Source organism: Danio aesculapii, chromosome 16 (genome assembly GCF_903798145.1).
Source record: "Danio aesculapii chromosome 16, fDanAes4.1, whole genome shotgun sequence".
Taxonomy (NCBI): Eukaryota; Metazoa; Chordata; class Actinopteri; order Cypriniformes; family Danionidae; genus Danio; species Danio aesculapii.
In genome coordinates, this window is record NC_079450.1 from 32,105,069 (window position 1) to 32,123,623 (window position 18,555).

General features: G+C 34.8%; 1 protein-coding gene across 1 annotated transcript in view; it reads right to left on the reverse strand.

The window, feature by feature from the left end:
* Positions 1-18,555, reverse strand: part of nbn (nibrin) — a 37,044-nt gene continuing 18,489 nt past the window's right edge. The window contains exons 8-16 of the mRNA XM_056475662.1: positions 17,284-17,381; positions 15,792-15,930; positions 12,990-13,316; positions 10,799-11,417; positions 10,648-10,710; positions 8,408-8,569; positions 8,168-8,281; positions 4,157-4,206; positions 1-170 (exon numbers count right to left, since the gene is read on the reverse strand). Of these exons, the coding sequence (XP_056331637.1) occupies positions 140-170; positions 4,157-4,206; positions 8,168-8,281; positions 8,408-8,569; positions 10,648-10,710; positions 10,799-11,417; positions 12,990-13,316; positions 15,792-15,930; positions 17,284-17,381 (1,603 nt within the window). The 3' untranslated portion in view covers positions 1-139. The remainder of the gene's footprint in view (positions 171-4,156; positions 4,207-8,167; positions 8,282-8,407; positions 8,570-10,647; positions 10,711-10,798; positions 11,418-12,989; positions 13,317-15,791; positions 15,931-17,283; positions 17,382-18,555) is intronic.

Genomic DNA, 18,555 nt, shown 5'->3' on the forward strand with positions numbered 1-18,555 from the left:
TTTTGTAAAACTTCAACTTTTAATATATATACATATGTTTTGTACACAGTATTTTTTATTAGACAAATAAATCTCGTAAAAACGGACATGCATTTTTCTTTGCAGTCTTGCAACCCACAGACATTAGTAGTTTTATGATCTATCGTTTCTTTGCAGGCCTAGGGTTGTACCTGTGAGAAAAAGAGAAAAAAACAAAACGGATTCAACACAAAAGAAAGGCGTTTCTACAGTCCCAACCATCATTCCCACAAAGGCTTTTAAAATTCCTACCCTACGGTGAGAATTAGTAAACAGTGACTGAATAACGGAGCGAATTGATACAAACTGGTACGCTGTAAAAATCAGACATGGTTTAAAAGTCATCAAACCAGACATCCTCCTCCATAAAACATGTCTGGGACTATTCATTAGCCCAGGGGAGATAGCTGGAGAAGATGTTGGAAAAACAGAGGTGCTGTTTTCTTTTCAGTCTTTTTTATTTTCTGTGTGATGTTCCCACTCCATGCATGACTGGCTGAGCAGATTCAGAGATCAAACAGTTTCGTTGGACAAACCACACGGCGGTGGCTTTGGGTATATTTGAGGGCGCGAGTGTGTGTTGTTTTGCTTAGCAGGAGAAATGGCACCACTTGAAAGTCCCCAGTTAGACAGGTTCAGTCTCCAGGCAACAATTCCGTGCCTGAAGAGGCCTAACCCTTCTTTCTCACAGGAGATGTGAGTCTAAGACACAGGAGTATAATGATGTTACGGTTGTACTGTATGTGATATAACCTACGCCATTGCCCACAAGACAAATTTACAAACATTAAAGCTGAAAAATGTGCTGATTATTTGTATTGAACAAGTCTGACAGGGCTTATTAGAGCTAAATAATTAATTTAAAAAGATTGCAATATTGGTTTTAGAGCCTGATTTATACATCTGAGTCGAGTGTGCACACAGATGGTGTTCGGACAGTCACATACCCTTTGCTGTTTGTCTAAATGAGAAAGTTTAAGCTACTTGTACACTAAATTAGCATTACAGGTATTTCTGGGGTAAATAAACTAGACAATAAACTAGTTTCTGGCTAAGAAACTAGACAGACACTCCACTGCCAGCTAGAAAATGTTATTGTCACAACACAAACAGAAGTATAAATTCATGGCAACATGCAAGGCACGCACCGTGGGTTATGGCGATTACCAAACGCAGAGGAATTCCTCAAAAAAATTTTGAATTCCTCAAAAAAATGCAGCATGTAGGTTTGACACCTATTGGTTGAACTAGGTATTGCGATCCAAATTCAAAATATTGAATAAGGTTTTTCACCAGGCCCCTCCTTCTCCGACATCATACACATGCAGGTTGCCAGATTGATGAAACTAACATATTGCTAACACAAATGCCTTAAGATTGAGCAATAAACTGTAACTGTGCATTCACACTGAAAGTGGCAAGACCATCAAAGTAGTCGGAAGTCTTCATTTTCAATGGGAGTCAGTGCCGATAAGCGCAGAGGAGTGGCACAACGGGTCGTCACCGGTGTGGGCATCGAGGAGAGTTGAAATCAAGTCAACTTTATGGTAATGAGCTATTACATGGTTCATTGGCAAGCAATGGGAATGTTGAAGCCACCGCTTGAGAGGATTCCCACAGTCTTATGAACATTGGTTGCGACCACAGTTGTTCCTAGAAGTTTGATTATTGCAATTATTCCATTTATTTACAATGTTTTCTTACAGGGACATACATTAAAAAAAGGTTACTGATGTGCGTTAATTTTATATATATTTTTTTTTCTTAAAAAAAGAAGGAATATTTTATGGTAACTAAAACGGAAAAGTATTGCTGCTTCGTAATATTTAAGACATATGGACACTCATTGGATAATAGAGCAAAGCCACACCACACACAACAACTTGATCTTCCATAGTTAAGTGAAGTGGATAAAAAGTGTGCAACATTTTCATGCTAGAAAGCATGTTTTAATGTGGGAATGTAACTGATTTGTTGATGTTCTGCAACGATCCCTTTAAATATGAGATCATTGTAGTGAATTTTGACGGTCTTGCCGCCTTTGGTGTGAATGCACAGTAGCTGATAAGCTAATGTTTATGTTTGTAATATTTAAATTGTTTTAATTCACCTAGTGTGGATTTTCATAACTCTGAATCTGTCTCATTTTGGAGGCTTCATCCAGTTCTTAAATGAACATAGTTTTTAGGAACCAGTTTCTGAATCATTAAAATGAATTATTTTTAAATACACTTCACCATTTAAATTTATTTCTAATTCTTTCTTTATCTAGAAGTGTGGATCTCCTTTAAACACTACACATATATATAAAATATATATATTCTAAATATGAAATAGATTTTAGACAAAAAGGTCCCATGTGATAATAGCCAAATATTTCAAATGTTCTTGGGATTTAGGGTTTGCAGAAAAGCAATCCTAAATTAAAATGCTGTATTTTTAAACAAATCTAATTTTGACCATGACCCTCTGCCATGTGCATGACTGTGTTAGTCATGAACAGAGGCGTTGTATTGTTAAAAGCCCCTGATCTTTTGGAATATGTTGCATCACTGAAGCTGATGAGGCAATAATACAACTGTTTTCCGAAACTGAATAGTTCTAACTACTGATGAAGCTTAATATTTGTTTTCACAGTATAAAATGTGTGTAATTTTGGTGAAATAAATAACTGTAATCAATAAAATGTGCATCATATTAATGTAAATACATGCAAATTATTCAGAAAAATGTAAATTGTACTAGATTTGTAGATATGACATTTCAATTCTTTTTTTTATGGGGGTGGAGGACTTTATCCTTATCCCTTTCAACCCTAGCAATGCCCTTGGTCATGAAACCATATTAGCACATCCGTTCACTGAAAAATCACTCAAGAAAGGCAAATAAGTGCATGGTTTCATGAATCAAGCTTAATAAAACACTACACACAATACACAAATATCAATGGAACTCAGTGGTAACTCTCTTTCGCACTGTAATGGTAGTTGACAGATGAATGTAAAAAACAACATGTTTTTAGCTTAGTATTTCTATCCTGATTTCAACGTCTCTGGTCAAAGCCTGTAGAGTCTAAACTGTTGTACTAGTAGATTTAAGACTGCACAGTTGTCCACAAGAATAGTCAAGGTCAAGATTTTTCTTAAATAATACATTAAACTTAGATTTGGTGACAAAACTAAACCTATCATACACCCCTCAACCTGGATACACTCCGATACACTATTTGATATTCCTGTGTCTTTTTTAATGCACTGCTACATTGCTTTTTTCTAAGGAATGGAAAAGAAAGAAAGGCAAAAGGTAATAAAGTAATACTGATTTGATTTCTGTGCTGTCCCTTTAAAGCTTCACTGTATTTTTTTGGTCTTAATCACTGTGTGTTTAAACAGCAGGGGCTTGTTAGAAATATCGACGGGTCTTCGCAGCCCAGCGTGACCTCAACTGTGAACAATGACTTAAAAGCAGCTGGGAAATCATTGACGTCATACTTTCCAAGTGTGCTGAAAATGAAGGATCTGCTAAAAGGAGAAAAAAATCCATTGGAGAACTCATGCGTGATGCGGTGAAACTGGTGGATCAGACCCAGTGGCTCATCAATTACCAAATCACACAGTTGATGAGTTCATCAATTCAGTATATAAAAAGGTACAAGACCAGAAAAAATAATGAATTGTGAACTCGAAGAAAGAAACTTTCTGTTCTTGACTGAAGCTTTTCAGTCAGATCACTGCTATGCCAAAATCTACCACTAAAGATCTGAGAGAGGATTCGAAATGAGGCACAATACTGGGAACCAGACATCCCCCTGTCCTGCCCGCTTCAGTGCGTACTAGCATCCCGTTGCTTAAACCGGTCTCAGCCTGTCCAAGGCAGACTAAGCTCTCAGTGTGCCAATCACAAATGTTATTCGTGAGCTCTGATTTTCTGGGGTCGGAGGTCAGTGTAGTGTTAGTTTAGGCAGGTGGCGAGTGTCTGGACGAGGATGAGAATTGTACAGGGATCAAACAAGATCCGTCTGTGTTTAAATGAGCTCTAAAAGTGCTGACGTCACTAGACGCCCCACTAGATTCAGCCCAGTCAGATCCATGCTCTTTATCCATACTTTTCTGCCCTACTGCCTGCATAGACTGCATACCTGAACAAATCGTCTCCCAAAGTCTCCTCTCGTTCATTCTGCTTTTCCTCCTAAAAGCGAGAGAGAAAGTGTGAGAACACAACTACTCCAGTCATGTATGTCTGCAAACCCATAGCATGTGAGTATTAGCAAGAAAGACAGTACAGTATAAATCAATTCAGACAAGCAGAATTTTGCTGAATAAGTCTATTTTTCAACATCATTTATCAAGACAATAGCCTTTTCTTCAGAAAAAAAACAATTAAAAGATTAGTTCATGACTATATTATGTATAAATTCAGAAAAACAAAGTAATTGTATGTATTGCTATTCAGATATTTTGCATTATTAAATCAAATTTACAGATAATTTTACTTCCCAGCAGAATAATAAAGAATACTTTCTGCAGAAACCGTGGTATTTGGTGATGAAAAAAAAAAGTTATCGTCTCCTGCATTTTGAAAAGTCAAAAAAACGTACAGAATACAGGTAACAAAATGAACAACACTGAGTGTGTTCACCAGCTAGAGTGTGAACCCCCTGTTGCATAATAATATATATATCAAACTTGGAATATTTCCAAAAATGTAAACCTTTCGGATTGAGATTACACGCATACGAGTTAATAACATTGCATGGGATGAATGGGATGGAATCTGGTTCATTTTCTTTTCAGCAATCTGATTTAATATTGCACAAAGTAAATTTGCAACTTTAAATGGAAACCACTACTGCACGTGTGTCAAACTCAGTTGCTGGTGGGCTGCAGCTCTGAACAGTTGTGTGTTTAAATTATGTGCAATCTCAATCCGAAAGATTTACCTTTTCTGAAATGATGATAATAAAATAATAGACAATAATGATGTAATAAATGAAGAGAATGTTTAGTTTAAAAAAAAACTGAATATTACTCTGCTTCTCTGAATTGATTTATTCACTAGAATTAAAATAGTCTCTTCCTTGAAAACTGGCACGATATGTGCATATTCATTCATTGATTCATTTTCCTTCGGCTTAGTCCTTTATTTATCAGGGGTCGCAGCAGCAGAATGAAACAACAATTATTCTGGTATACAGTGAAAGTCAGAATTATTAGCCCCCCTGAATTATTAGCCCCCTTGTTTATTTTTTCCCCCAATTTCTGTTTAATAGAGAGAAGATTTTTTTCAGCACATATCTACACAATAGTTTTAAAAAATCATTTCTAATAATATTTGACTAGATATTTTTCACAACATTTATATTTAGCTTAAAGTGACATTTAAAGGCTTAACTAGGTTAATTAGGTTAACTAGGCAGGATAGGATAATTAGGCAATTTACTGTATAATGATGGTTTGTTCTGTAGACAGTCGAAAAAAATATTGCTTAAAGGGAGTAATAATTTTGACCTTAAAATGGTTTTTAAAAAAACAAAATGAAAAAACCTGAAAAACTGCTTTTAATCTAGCTGAAATAAAACAAATAAGACTTTCTCCAGAAGAAAAATATTATCTGACATACTGTGAAAAATTTCTTGCTCTGTTAAACATCATTTGGGAAATATTTAAAAAAGAAAAAAACATTCAAAAGGGGGCTAATAATTGTATGTACAGTGACAACCCAGTACTAGGAAAAACCCATACACTCTTGCATTCAAGCACACACTCACACTAAGGCACTATAGGTGAACTGGGTTTTGTTTACCATATTCACCTATACAGCGTGTCTTTGGACTCTGGGGGAAAACGGAGCACCCAGAGGAAACCCACACCAACACAGCAATAATATGCAAACTCCACACAGAAATGCCAACTGGTCCAGCCGGGACTCGAACCAGTGACCTTCTTGCTGTGAGTCGACAGTGCTAATCACTGAGCCACCGTTCCACCCCGATCTATGAATATATCGGGAAACACTGCTGATGTACCATCAGCAGCCATGGGTAATATTTTAATCAAATATAAATCACCTGCACTCAGAGTTTGGTGCTGAGATCAAAGTTTCTTTAAATAACTTATTATAACACTTATTATTTTTGTTTTGCCTGTACATGTTTTTTCTATCAAGCGCAGCCTGCATTAATATAAAAATGAAATTTAAAAATAAATGTATGTGTCTAAATGTATTCTTTACATTGGTCCAAGCAAAAACTTAAGATATTTCCAGAAGTGGATCACTGGCTCATCTGTTTTGGAGCTGCCCAAATTATCATCTTACTGGCAAAATATTTTTCGAACATTCTCAAGAATATGTCATAAGCCGATAAATCCAGATCCCCTTATTGCAGTTCTAGGCATTACTGATTTTGAGATAAAAACAGTACAGAACAAAATATAGTTCCATTCCTCTGTCTACTAGCACGGAGGTTAATATTATTAAACTGAAAACAGAAAGCTGCTCCTACATATATACATCTAATGAGGGATGTAATGAAACATTTGAACTGGAGAAAATCAGATTCTCCCTAAACAAAAAGAAGACAAATTCTATCAAATCTGGCAACCTTTCATAGATTATATTAAAGACATAAATTCCACAGTAAATTTAAATTGAAGAGGATCAGTCTAACTTTAATTAAACCTAAAGATCAGGATTTTATTTTTTTTATTTTGTTTTATTATTATTTTTTGTATATTCTTCTATTTTATTATTGACTTATTGTATTTATCTAAGGGATTAAACCAAAAAGAAAATAAATGAATAAATAAATGAATGAACGTATTTATCTACTATTATTATTTTACTTTTGCATTGTTTGTATATGGTATCTTTTACTGTCAATTGTTGTGTAAATGTTTGTAGGTCGGAGTTTGTAAGTCATTGTATTTGAATGTTAAAAAAAATAATTAAATCAATAAAGATAGTTATGAAAAAAAAATGAAAAAAAATTGTATGTTCAGCTGATAAAAAAAAGATCACCAAAATCATAGATTTCCTGAAGATAAGTAAATTAACTGCTAATTTTCATATTTGGATGAACTATCCCTTTACTATTCAACAATCTACAGCATAAATGAAAAAGATCAAACCCTTTTTTATAACTATAATTTTAGAATTTCAAACCTACAAATGAAAATAATATATAAACGGTTTATTATTTAAATATATCATTTAAATATACGTACAATATTTTAGATGCTCTTGAAAGAAGCTCTTTAAGCCCATTAACAATATATTAATTTGATAAATTTGATAAATAAATGATTTCCATTTTGAAAGTAAGTGTCATGACAAAATAAATCCATGTAGAAGTCCCCTATATAAAAGGGCCATAAATATGGCTGCAGATAAGTGTACAGCTGTGCATGAGGGGGGTGTTGAAAAAAGACTTAAGTGATGCCCGTTATGGTGTCAAAGCAAACCACGAAGAGCAGATTACTCGAAATTACTCTATAATCTGAAGTGAAATGTTTTGAAAACCTACATGCTGTCCTGTAATGACATAAAAGCTAAAAGGCCTTTTTCGATAATGACAGTGCTATTCCAGTATTACTACTGTATATATCTACTGTAATTTCTACTTTTTGTTTGAATTAGTTGTCATTTTGTTTTCATTTGAAATCTAGTTCCTGTTTGCATAATGTTTTTGGCTTATTTGTTTATTTATTTTATATTTTAATGTTCAATTAAACGTTCACCCAAAACTGAAAATTCGGTCATCATTTACTTGTCTTACTTGTCCCAAACCTGTTTGAAAAGATGTTAGTTTGAAAAATGCTGAAAACCAGTAACCATTGACTTTTTATTGTATATTAATTCCTACTTTGGAAGTCAATGGTTTACCGGTGTCTAACATTCTACAAAATATCTTCTTTTGTGAACCACTTGAGGGTTCATGAAACTCTAATTCATGAAAAACCCTTGCTGATTGGTTAATGGTCAAACAAATTAGGGATGCACCATTATTAGAATAACTAAAATAACATTAAGTCAGCATTTACTTGACAACTATTAAAATCTGAATGCAAAAATAGAGAGAAATGACTAAATATATAATAATTAATATCACATTAACACATAATTTTAAATGTTTTTCTGTGTGCTCTCTCACCTCTGCTGCCTGTCTCAGCCATTCCTCCAGTTCAGAGTTCTTACTGCGATTATGAGCCACCAGATCCGAGCCTCCGATTATCTTAGGCAGCCCATTAAATCCAGGCACATTTTTCTACATGTGCAAACACACACACTAAACATCATTCTTTTAAAAATGTCTCAAATGCAGATAAACAAGGCACGACAAAAAATTGGTCACAATATTACAGATGAGTGATGACGAGACACTTGGTCAGACCTTGCGGAATTTTTTGACGTTCTTTTCATTTGGGTTGTGTGTCTGTAATGGGCCTGGTCTTGATCTGGAAGAGTTGTTCACTGTCAGAGACATAAACTGAACCTGCAGGAGCTTCCTGGGCAGATCGGGGTCGATCTTTGGTCCAGAATTAGAAGCTGAGGCCTGAAAATCAGCAGAGATTTTATTACACAACTGTGTCTATTTTGCTGCATTTTACAGATATCATTGTTGCAAACTGATATTGTTTTGCTTGTATCTCTTTGAATGAAGAACATTAGGAATAGGAACAAACTGAAATGTTAGCAGTAACAAAAGCTCAGTTTTACAGAGTTGCTGTACCGGGTGAGCTTCCAAGCAAGTTTACTACATAAGAAAAGTCAAATAACGTGGAGTATTTGATACAAGAGTAAACCATAAGAATCTGGACTGATTTCTCCTTAATGTAAAATTATGAGCCATATAAAAAACACGTGGACCAATGGAGGATTTATGACACGTTTTGACAGTACTTTTTAAAATACAATCCCTCCTTCTAAAAGGTCTGTAATGTTACATACAGTTGAAGTCAGAATTACTAGCCCCCCTTAAAATTTGTCTTTCTTTATTAAATATTTCCCAAATTATGTTTACTATCAGAGCAAGGATATTTTCACAGTATTTCTGATAATATTTATTCTTCTAGGAAAAGCCTTATTTGTATTATTTTGGCAATAATAACAGTAGTTTTTAATTTTTTAATAACCACTTTAAAGGTCAAAATTATCCTTCCCTTTAATCTATATATTTTTTCGATAGTCTATAGAACAAACCATCACTATACAATAACTTTCCTAATTACCCTAACCTGCCTAGTTAACCTAATTAACCTAGTTAATCCTTTAAATGTCACTAAGCTGTATAGAAGTGTCTTGAAAAATATCTAGTCAAATATTATTGACTGTCATCATGGCAAAGATAAAATAAATCAGTTATTAGAAACGAGTTATTAAAACTATTGTGTTTAGAAATGTGTTGAACAAATCTCTCCATTAAACAGAAATTGGGGGAAAAAAAATAAACAGGGGGGCTAATAATTCAGCGGGGCTAATAATTCTGACCTCAACTGTATTTGCATTACGATTCCTTTTTGTAATATTATTTTAGGCATTTATTTAATTATTTTTTTGTGAAATTCAGTTTATCGGAACTTCCACATCATAAATCAAAACTATCACTTTCCTGGGAAGACAAAAACTACAGCCATCACTTATTTAAGAACAGCTTTTTTGTAACATCAAAATTCTACCCTGTCAGGTATATGGTTTAACCAGAAATACATTTTTACATTTAGAATTTCATTAACATTGACACTTTTTTTGTTTACATTTCTTAAAATCAGCTATGGAATGAGCATCAGAAATTAAATAACAGTAAAATTATTTAAACAACTACATTAACCAATTGGAAAAATGCACCACAACAAAAAGCATCCTTCACACTGTTTTAATGGAACACTCCACTTTTATTTGGAAATAAATTGAACACGTCACCTTGAGATAAACAGTTGAGTTGTACCTTTTTTAAATCCATTAAGCCAATCTCCCGGAAGCACTTTTAGCTTAGCTAAGCATAAATCATTGAATCTGATCAGACGCAGAGATCAGCTGAATAAACCCAAAAATGGTAAAACTCTGGTAAAAACTCTGTTTTAAGCTGTTAAACTAGATAACTTGTTTTTTATCAGTTAGTTCAAAAAGGTATTACAACCATCTTAAATGTAATCTAGCATATGTTATTCAAGCATAGGATTTGTGGCATGGTTAAAAAAAAATTCTAACAAAAAAAATCTGACACTGCAATGTGCTAAGACAGGTCACCATTTTCAAATATTGCCATGGGAACAGAAAATGCACACACACCTGGGTGTTTATTTTACGTCACTTAGGCACTTTCTGAGTTGAGCTTTAAGACCTTTCTAGCTAATTAGCACTGTTTGTGAGACCTATGTAACTGAGGTTTTTTAGGGGGTTAAAACTTATGTAACCAGCTCACATGTAAACGTGGCAAATATTTCTCGGAACTGTCGTAAAAGTTTATGTAAATTTACTTTTATTTGCTTTTGTAAGCATGGCTTGTTATCATGCCGATGTTACAGGGTACATTGGAGGAAACAGTGCAAGCATGGTGATCATGACACATTTGAAACTGAACAGATTTGTTCCTAGTGCAGGTCAAACAGCATCTGCTTTAAAACCTCTCACCTGCATTTCCTTTTTGAGAACAGCCTCAGAGGTCTGGGAAATGGCATTTTGGGGCCTTGAATTCTGAAAAACAAAAACACTGAACAAGCCGTTCTGTAGATAAAAAAAACAGACAAGATATATTTGAATCAAATTATGGCTGCCTTCGTACCACAACAAAAGATACTTCCTCCTCTTTGACCTCTTCAAGCTCTGGTGTTTTGTTTTTTGCTGGCCCCTTGTTTGCAGAACTATGTCCTTCCAGATCTGGAGGAGACCTCTTTGACTGTGTTTGTGTGTCCTGATTTCTTACAGCTGGTCCTGCTCTGTCCAACTGCAGGTTCTGAATATTGCTGGAACTGCTTTGCTGATTATTCACCCCTTTTCTGTTTTTGGACTCAGTGCCCTCTTGTTGATTCTGTAATTGTTTGCTATTGATTGTGCTAGTCAGTCCTGACTCAAGACGTTGTTTTTTATTGGCTGCAGTCTGCTGAGGCTCATCCATCTCATCAGACATTAAGAATTCAAGCTCTTCAAGTGACATTTCTAAATCATCAGCGGCTATTGGTTCTTCTGCGCCTAATAGGGTGTCCTGCTCAGGTTCCTTTCTTTTCTTGCTGCTAGAATTTTGACTAGATCCACAAGCCTGACCCAGACTGGTCTCCTCCGATGAGGTTTTGTGAGATCTATTGACAGAAGAACTTTGCTGGATGTCATCTTCATTATCTTTAATGTCTTTCTTGAAGAATTTGGGCTCAGGCTGGGCAGAACTGGCACTGCTTTCACGTGGTCTGCCAAGAAAACAACAACAACAACAACAAGAATTTAACTGCAATAGCACACCCTACAACTTTTACTGAAAATACTGTATCACAAGTGGTCAGTTTTGACCATAGCCTGTAAGAGATATGGACGTAGTATCCGTGATATCACCCATAGGTTTCTGAATAATGCAAAAAAAGCTACATGTAGGGGTGGGTCAACCGTCACCATTTTGTTTGCGCGTCATCGCACCGACTGCGGGATACTAAACAAGAGCAAAGAGGCAGAGCGTGAGCGGAGCTACAGACACCTACTAGCATTTTACATAGACAGGCTTTTCTTTAGAGAAATGCTTAATGCTTCATTACCTGCAACTCGTTTGTGTTCTGACCCCATGTGCTTGGTTGTATACTATAGCAATAAAGTGTTTAATCTTTTAAAAACACTGTTATAACACTTTGTGCCACTAAACATTGTACTTTTATTACTCCCAAATACTTCAAATATAGTCTGTGTTAGTAAATGCAAGGCTATTAGCGAAATCCAGGCATAACACTGTGTGACAACGTTTCAGATGACTGTTTTATAGCCTACAGCTAATCAATCTGTCAGGTTCTGGAGTGCATTCAAGTTCTAAAGAAAAGTATAAATGATAAATTATCCTAAATAAAACAAATACATTTATAAATATGGTATATAAGTATATAATTTCGCTCACCTGGGAAATAGAGGCATCTTAAATGGTTTGTGACCACAATGAAGTGCACACAGCATGCTATAGTATCTAATAATTGCAGGAAATAACTCCAAAAAGCAATTGACTGTGTAAAGGAACATTAATCAAAGCAAAAATACAATGTATATGTCGAGTTCAGCAGCTAAACAGCCGGAATCAGCTGAGGTGACGAGACAGCGAGCAGCAAGACTTATCAGTGAATGAAGTGGCCACGCCCTTAATTATTCAGACTTAATAAAACTTGATAAAAACTAAACAAATGAGTTATAAAAAAATTCACCCATCCTCACAGTTGTCATGAAGGGTAATATTAGCTGTATGCGCCATCTTTTGTACCAGGCTGTAAACATGTTTTTATCAGCTGTAAAATTGGCCTATTTGCCATTCATTCAGAAATCATCTGGATTTCCTGGAGCCAGTCCCCAAAGGCAAGTCTATGATTGCTGATTTAGTTACTTATAGAGGAAGAGCGGTAGGTTGCCACTTGGTTTAGACACATTAGCCTCTATACCTGCTTTCACTTGAGGCCTTGTAACCTGGGAATCATTTTATTGCTACATGTATCTTTTCTGTGTGTAACATCACTCAAATATCTGTCAGTTGTTTTTTTTTGTTTCTTTTATGGGAATTAATAATTTTATTTAACAAGTATGCATTAAAAATATTTATGATGTTACAAAAAATCTAATTAATGTAAATTGTTTTACTCAGAATAATAGAATTTAAAACAGGTCTAATTTTTTGACAAATATTGTTAAAATGCTACTTCATCACCAAATCTGTCTATCAAAGTAATACATTGCATTATAAGATATGTTAAAATAGAAAATAGAAATATAAAAATGTCTGTTTAATGTGGACTTGCCTTTTCTTGCTGGAAGGCTGGAAGAAGCTGGTCAGGGCTGTCTGTTTCTGGGGAGAATGTTTTAATGTGGTGCTGCCATTGGAAGGCGCTTTCTGTTTTACAGGACCTTCAACTCTTCCCCTGGCTGAGACAGCAGAACCTTTCTTCATCTTCTGTTCAGGTTCAACCACACTGAAGCTCTCAGATGACATCACTGTTTCATTGACGATGCGTGTAGAGGAAGGTTCCTGACCGAGGGATGAGGGTTTATTGGTTGCTGAGGCCTTCTGTGTGGGATCGGTTTTCTCTGGGGTCTCTCCAACTGCACTGATCCCACTTGTAACCATCCTGAAATATGTGTAAAATAAAAAAATATTTATAACCCAAAAAAAGAAGGATTAATCAATCATAATTTTGGCTAAAATGTTTGTTTTCTGAAATCCAAACAGTATTTTTCACTATATACACAGATAAGTCAAAACATGCTGTTGGTCCTACACATGGAGCCAGAACAGTAAGCCACAAGAGAGCGTGCTCATCAAAACCCCTACAGTTCAGATCATTCAAGTTCTGTTGACTGAGATCTGGAACCACTTTGGATACAAGATGTCAGTCTAGCACATCCCAAAGATGCTCGACTGGATTGAGATATCGAGATAAATTTATAGCCAAGGCAACACTCAGGAGGCAACTCTTCATCATATTCTTCAAAGCAGCCCTGAACAATATGAGCAATGTGGCCGCAGGGATCATTATCCTTCTTCCCTCAGGGAGTGTACTTGATCTGCAACAATGTTTTTGCAACCACACGAATGGTTTTAAGCCGCAGTAACAATGAACTTTTCTCCTCACAGACTTCCATTCATACGCATGCGAATGCAAAAGACCATTTCAAACAGAAGTTTCGCATGTTGCTGCGTTCAAAAGTACAAGCTTGGTGACCTCTGATCTGCAAAATCACATTACTGGATTGTGTGAAATCAGTAGAAGATCACAACATAACCTCTCTGTACAGAAATTTGAAATATGGAGAAATCACTCGCTTTTTCGTTGTCTAATCTTGTTTTATCCTACCCCGTTTCGCAGTGCCATAAGATAATTTCGTAAGCTCAAATTCTATTCTGACCACAGCTATAGAACAGAAAGCTACCCCGAGCATCAGACTCCTCTGTTTTAGTGGTGTCCACAGCAGAACTTCCTTTAGTTCAGACCAAACAAGATATACTTTGTGCCTTTGGGGTCTTGTTTGGCCAGACCCCAATCTGCAATTTGTGGTCTGTTCTCCAACCTTAGACATTTATTTATTCATAGAAGAAGTGAGTTAGCTGTCTTAAAGTCACCAGAGTAACCTTTTCACTTATGCTTAGGTATATACAGGTTTTTTCTAATGGCTCGGTTACTTCTGTAAATAGTTTTTTGTATTAATGGAAAATCATGTAAAGAGATGTGTTGCTTTAGTTTTCTTCTTAATTCAGAGAATTTGCTGTAGAAATGTCTAACAGCTGTTGTGAATTGTATTTCTTTGCAATAAAAAACTTAAATATATAAAAAAAAGTTTTGAGATGGATTATAGGTGACAGATTGGGTAGCTTTACTTGGATATGAAAATAAAACCTCTTTAAAATGATTTAAGACCCACAACACAATACTTCAGTGAATTTAAGACTTCATTCATTCATTCATTCATTCATTCATTCATTTCTTTTTGGCTTAGTCCTTTTATTAATCTGGGGTCGCCACAGCGAAATGAATTGCCAACTTATCCAGCATATGTTTTACGCAGCGGATGCCCTTCCAGCTGCAACCCATCACTGGGAAAGATGTAAGACTTTCTAAGGCCTAAAATTTTGTTTTTGAAATTGACATTTTAGGACTTCTTAAGACACCCTGTTGATTAATGTTCAGGAGAAGAAAAAGAGTCATCTACACCAGTGTTTCCCAACCCTGTTCCTGAAGGCACACCAACAGTACACATTTTCAACCTCTCCCTAATCAAACACACATGAATCATCTTATCATAACATCAGAAGAGACTGCAAAACCTGAAGTTAATGGGTCAGATAACGGAGACATCCAAAATATGTACTGTTGGTGTGCCTCCAGGAACAGGGTTGGGAAACACTGATCTACACAATGGATGGGCTAAGGGTGAGAAAACTAACAGCAAAAATTATTTTTTTGGAGAACTATCCTTTTAAAATTCAGTTTTGTTAGGAAATAATAAATGCCCATGATTCTGTCTCATCGATGTGACTTTTTTTTTTATAATTTGCAAAGCAACTCAACACTTTGCACTTAACATCAGGCAAGTAAAACATGTGTAAATTCTCAAATTCCCATTGAGAGAGACACATGAGTATTTGCACGTTCCTTTAAATAAACTAGCTTATGTTTGACATTAAATTGAAACTTTAATGTATTATATGCCACTGTAGAGTCTGATTATTTTATCCTCACATTTAAAAATTAAATAGTTGTGAAATGACGAGAACCAAAGCAGATATTATCATTTATTTATATTTTTATTATCACATATATTTGTTTGTACACTTTTTTGTTTTTTGCTACCAGTGGCCTATTTTACATCACTTCTGAATGAAATGATAAAATACGACTTATTCACCAATGTGACTTTTCTGTTTGTTTATTTTCTCCCGACAACGCAATTTAGTGAGATGTGATTAAATACAGTACATAATTAACAGATACATCAATAATTAAATGTAGCAGTCTAGTCCATTTAAAAAAAAAAGAACAAAGTAAAATGTAGTCTGTCCAATATACTAAAGAGGTTTTGTGTGTTATTGAGAGCACATACGCTACCTGCTCTGGTCCTGTGAGATTTCGGTGTTGACCACATAGGCTGTGATGTTCTGGGAAGGAGCCGCGAGCGCAGTCTCATCCACAGCCGTGCTCTGAGAAAGTGTTGCTGAGGCAAAGACTGGCTTCGTTTTCACTGATTCTTTAAATGAGATGTTGAGAAATTGTTACTGATGTGTCAGCTTTGTGCGTAAATCCATCCTTTTAGCCAAACTAAAATCTACTTTTCAGAGGTAGTGCCATGTAAGCACTATATACACACAATAAAAAGGACAGCTTTTATTCATCCACTGTTAACATTTTAACCTCTTAAAGTCAAGTGCTATTTTGGGGTTTCCGCTTGGATTTTGCCTACCCAAACTTAAAAGCTTCCCAAATCCACATGCAGGGGTGTAAATGCAAAAGCTTGGTATCATTTTAAAGAAAACCCTTTGAATTTTCATGAAACACTGTTGAAAGTGACTAAAACAATTGTGTATGTTGTCTGTGTTATAATAAACCCCTCCAAAAAAGAGGCACTTTTTTTTTGTAAACTCAAATTTGAAAGGGCACCTTTTAGGTTCTGTGTGGTCGAGGTTGCTATTATTAATTTTGGTGGTTCCTGCACATGTCAGTAATCATAGTAAAACATGTCTCTATCATAATCTATGCAAAAGTTATTCTATTCCAACTGATGAGAGAACGGAACCACTTATGGGGGTATTGGGCCAGTGCAGACCTTTAAAATATTAAAGAATGTGAAAGTAAATGATGTCACGAACCAGAGTTTTGGAGGTTAAAACCACTACTACTAATAATAAGTAATGTTCTAGAGCAGTGCTTCCCAAATTGGGGGTCGGGACCCCCTGGGGGGTCGCGGGACAATGACAGGGAGTCGCTAGGTGATTTCCAAAAGTCAAATAAATTTTCCAAAACCCACAGAAGATAAAAGTAGTAGTTAATAGTTACATAAAAACAACAGCATGCAAATGAAAAGCCATCAGCCTTTCAATTATTTTATTCATAGGATTGGTGTGTTTACATTAGAGTAACAACACAGCAATTGCGTCAGATCAACTGATTTTATAGCACCAGATTAAGCTTTCAGACACCTTTAAGACAATCAAATACAATAAAAATAAATACAGGCTACAAATGAATATTGAGAATGATCTCTGAGTGGCAGTCTCCAAAATTAAACCAAGAATAGACTTGTGCTGAAAACATTGTGCCGACCAGCCTCTTTAGGTGAGGTTAATTTTAAATTAAACAAATTAATGACTATAAAAATTATATGGTTGTTTGATTGTTCTTTGTGTTGTCAATGTGCTCGTGTGTGTATATAGGCATATTGTTGGGTGCGCTATGTTTACTATATATTTATATTTTTACTATCTGGGGGTCGCGAGTCACTGGCATTGTTATTTTGGAGGTCGTGGGCTGAAAAGTTTGGGAAACCCTGCTCTAGAGCAGTCTGCCTGCACCAGACATGTTTGTAAACTGTATGCAAACCCACCTGATTGCAAAGAAGAGCAGGGATTGCAGTATGTTTGATTATTGACATGAATGGCAGCCAATCCAACCTCAGATTCTGTGATAAAGCGCAAACCTTTTCTGTGTGAACAAAACGAATCATTAGAGAGAATACTAATACATAATGATAATAATGATATAATATGACATAATGATAATACTATATGATTCTTGCAGTATTACTTAGCTATAAAGAAAAACTATAAAATAAAAAAATATTATTAATGGAAAAAATCATCAATTAAATAAAAATAATTATAATTAAATGTATTATTATTCATTTATTATTTTATTATTAAAATATTTTTTAACATTCTTACATAGATACAATTTAATTTTATATTAAATCTATAAATGTATTAATTTTATTTAAATATTTTTCATTATTTTTATAACAGAATAACATATTTGTATTAACTAGAACACATGCATGTGGGTCAGAGATGTTCCATTTTGGTTAAAAAAGTGATTTTATATATAAAAAAAAAACATGCATAAATGTCAAATATTTGTGAAGCAGTGTTTCTTCATCATTCAGCATAGCAGATATATTTACGTAAACTAACCTCACTAACCTTCGCTTATTAAAATATTTAAAATAATAAGTGATCATACTAAATTGTACAATATTTTAGTTAATTAAATACCTGCTAGCAAAACCTAGCAATGTTCACTGACCAAAAAAAATAAAGATTAAAAATGGCAGTAATTTGGTAGTTTGGGGCTGCTCAGTGTTCTAACTTTCTAGTCTTTCTATCTCGTTTCAGAGTCAGAGTCTTGTTCTAATAAAGTTTTTTTTTTGTATTTAAACTTTTGTTAGACTGAATTACTTTTTGTAGGTAAATTTAATTCAAAATAATTATTATATGACCATGTACACACATAGAGGGGTATTTACAGTTGAAGTCAGAATTATTAGCCCCCCTTTGATTTTTTTTCTTTTTTAAATATTTCCCAAATTATGTTTAACAGATTCAGGAAATTTTCACAGTATGTCTGATAATATTTTTTCTTCTGGAGAAAGTCTTATTTGTTTTATTTCAGCTAGTATAAAAGCAGTTTTTAATTTGTAAAAAAACATTAAGGTTAAAATTATTAGCCCCTTTAAGCTATTTTTTTCGATAGTCTACAGAAAAAACCATCGTTATACAATAACTTGTCTAATTACCCTAACCTGCGTATTTAACCTAATTAACCTAGTTAAGCCTTTAAATGTCACTTTAAGCTTTATAGAAGTGTCTTGAAAAATACCTAG